Source organism: Cyclopterus lumpus, chromosome 22 (genome assembly GCF_009769545.1).
Source record: "Cyclopterus lumpus isolate fCycLum1 chromosome 22, fCycLum1.pri, whole genome shotgun sequence".
NCBI classification, from domain to species: Eukaryota; Metazoa; Chordata; class Actinopteri; order Perciformes; family Cyclopteridae; genus Cyclopterus; species Cyclopterus lumpus.
This window is the reverse complement of record NC_046987.1, coordinates 1,189,645-1,191,513: the sequence shown is the minus strand read 5'-3', so window position 1 is coordinate 1,191,513 and position 1,869 is coordinate 1,189,645. Positions and strand designations below refer to the sequence as shown.

The 1,869-nt window shown below is 52.2% G+C and overlaps 1 protein-coding gene across 2 annotated transcripts in view; it reads right to left on the bottom strand.

The window, feature by feature from the left end:
• bcl11ba (BAF chromatin remodeling complex subunit BCL11B a) overlaps window positions 1–1,621 on the bottom strand; it is a 41,184-nt gene extending 39,563 nt beyond the window's left edge. Inside the window, exon 1 of one of the 2 annotated variants that reach the window (XM_034525435.1) lies at window positions 808–1,621. In XM_034525435.1, the coding sequence (XP_034381326.1) occupies window positions 808–862 (55 nt within the window). In that variant the 5' untranslated portion in view covers window positions 863–1,621. The remainder of the gene's footprint in view (window positions 1–807) is intronic. The other variant, XM_034525436.1, reaches the window with a different exon arrangement.
• Window positions 1,622–1,869: the final 248 nt, after the last annotated feature.

The following is a 1,869-nucleotide window of genomic DNA, read 5'->3' as shown; positions in this document are numbered from 1 at the left end:
AGAGGTCCGCTGCTCCTTTAGTGGATTCCATCATGTTCCTGTACGGCAGCTGGCACCATAATAATAATTAAGTTTAGTAGTTGTCTCTTATGTTCAAATAAATTATTGGCCGTTGTCGAAAATACGAAATACGAAAATAATTTGTTAGAATGAAATACTGTTAAATCATAACTGACTTATTTGTGTGTGTGCGTGCGTGCGTGCGCGTGTGTGTGCGTGTGTGTTTGTGTGTGTGTGTGTGTGTGTGTGTGTGTGTGTGTGTGTGTGGTGTTCATGTAATATAGAACAATCTAGACATAGCTGGTATTTAATATGCTAATCGGAAGGAACGATATCTGCTTGTGAAAGTGCGTAAAAAAGTATTTTATTTCTGATTTAAATTGATGGAGAGGGAATTATATTTTTGTTCCCAGTTAAAATGTAAGAGTAATATTCTCCCTGACGACAGCGCTGGTTATGATTCATTTCAAATTAAAAACGGAATATTGAAGAAGTCATCTCTCTTTGAACTCCTTCCACGGGAGAATCCAACACGCAACCTCAGACTTTCCGCTGATGTGTACATGTACTTTAATAATAGCGGACTATTTATAGAGCGTAATAATCAGATAAGTACAGCATGGCCTTTATCAAATGTTGCCCGTAAAGCAGGAGAGGAGAGAACTGGCCTTCAGGACTTCAACAAACTTTCTGCTCCGAGTCAGAACATTTTATTGTGTACGCAGCGATGATCCAGGTGCAATAAATCAGCCCAACTCCTCAGAATGACAGCGGAGACGAGATGTGCATGTGTGCAGGGATACTTACGTGTGATTTCTCTCTGGGACAGGTGCTGCGGGTTCCCCTGCTTGCGTCGGGACATCGCCCTGGCATTTACACTGGCATCGCCCGGAGAGCGGCACTGGAAGGGTCGGCTCTCCTCCTCCTGCTGCTTGTGTATACCGGCCGCAAACTGGCCCCCAAAACCGTCCGCTGGCTGGCCACTCCAAACTGACCACTCTGCACTGGCCCCAAATGTGGCCCTTTGAATTGACCCTTGCGCGGTGGATCTCCCTCCAGCGAGCAGCGGCTCCTGCGCTCTGCGGTGACCGGCCGTGGCGTAGCGCTGGGCGGCCGGGTCGTCGGTCGGAGTTCAGTGCCAACGTGGTGGCGCGCCTCTCTTCTGGTGGCGAGGGGCGGTAGTCCGGTTCTACCTTCCGCCGCGTTCACACCATCTGTCAGAAAAGAGCCGAAAAGGGAGCGGAGTTTGTTGGAGTAAAAGTGCAGCAGAGCCGCGGCAAGGCGCGGGGGGTCGGCGGCTCCCTCCTGATGGACAGTCACTACTTGTGTCCACTCTCCGGCCACCCTGGACACCGCGCGTCCCTGTCCGGAGAAAGCAGGTGAAATGACGCCAGTTGACGTCTGGAAGTGTGTAAAATAGGAATCCAATGTCCTTGTCGGTACTTCTCTGGGTGCCAAGTGGTGGGCACTTCTTCTGCTCAGTGGCAGCGCCAGCAGCCGAGCGGGTTCGACTTGAACTCTTGAAGTCAAAGCCCGGTGCTGGTTGGAGGACAGACTGCCACCCTCTTTGCTCTGTGTGCTACTGCAGAGTCCCGCATCCCCGGGCTGCGTGTGGCTCTGTGCGGCTCTGTGCGGCTCTCTGGCTTCTACAATGGGAGAAAACTCAAGTTCAAGTGCGGACGTGACGTTCAGTCTGCGGTGAGAAGGGAGAGTGGAGACTGAAGAGCACTGGGGGCGACTAGTGGTGGCTTTCACACACACTGACACACACACACACACACACACACACCCGCGTGCTCTCACACCCTCGCACACACCCCGGCGAGTGGCGCGCACGGCAGCAGCGGTCAGAGCCGCTCAAGTCATCTC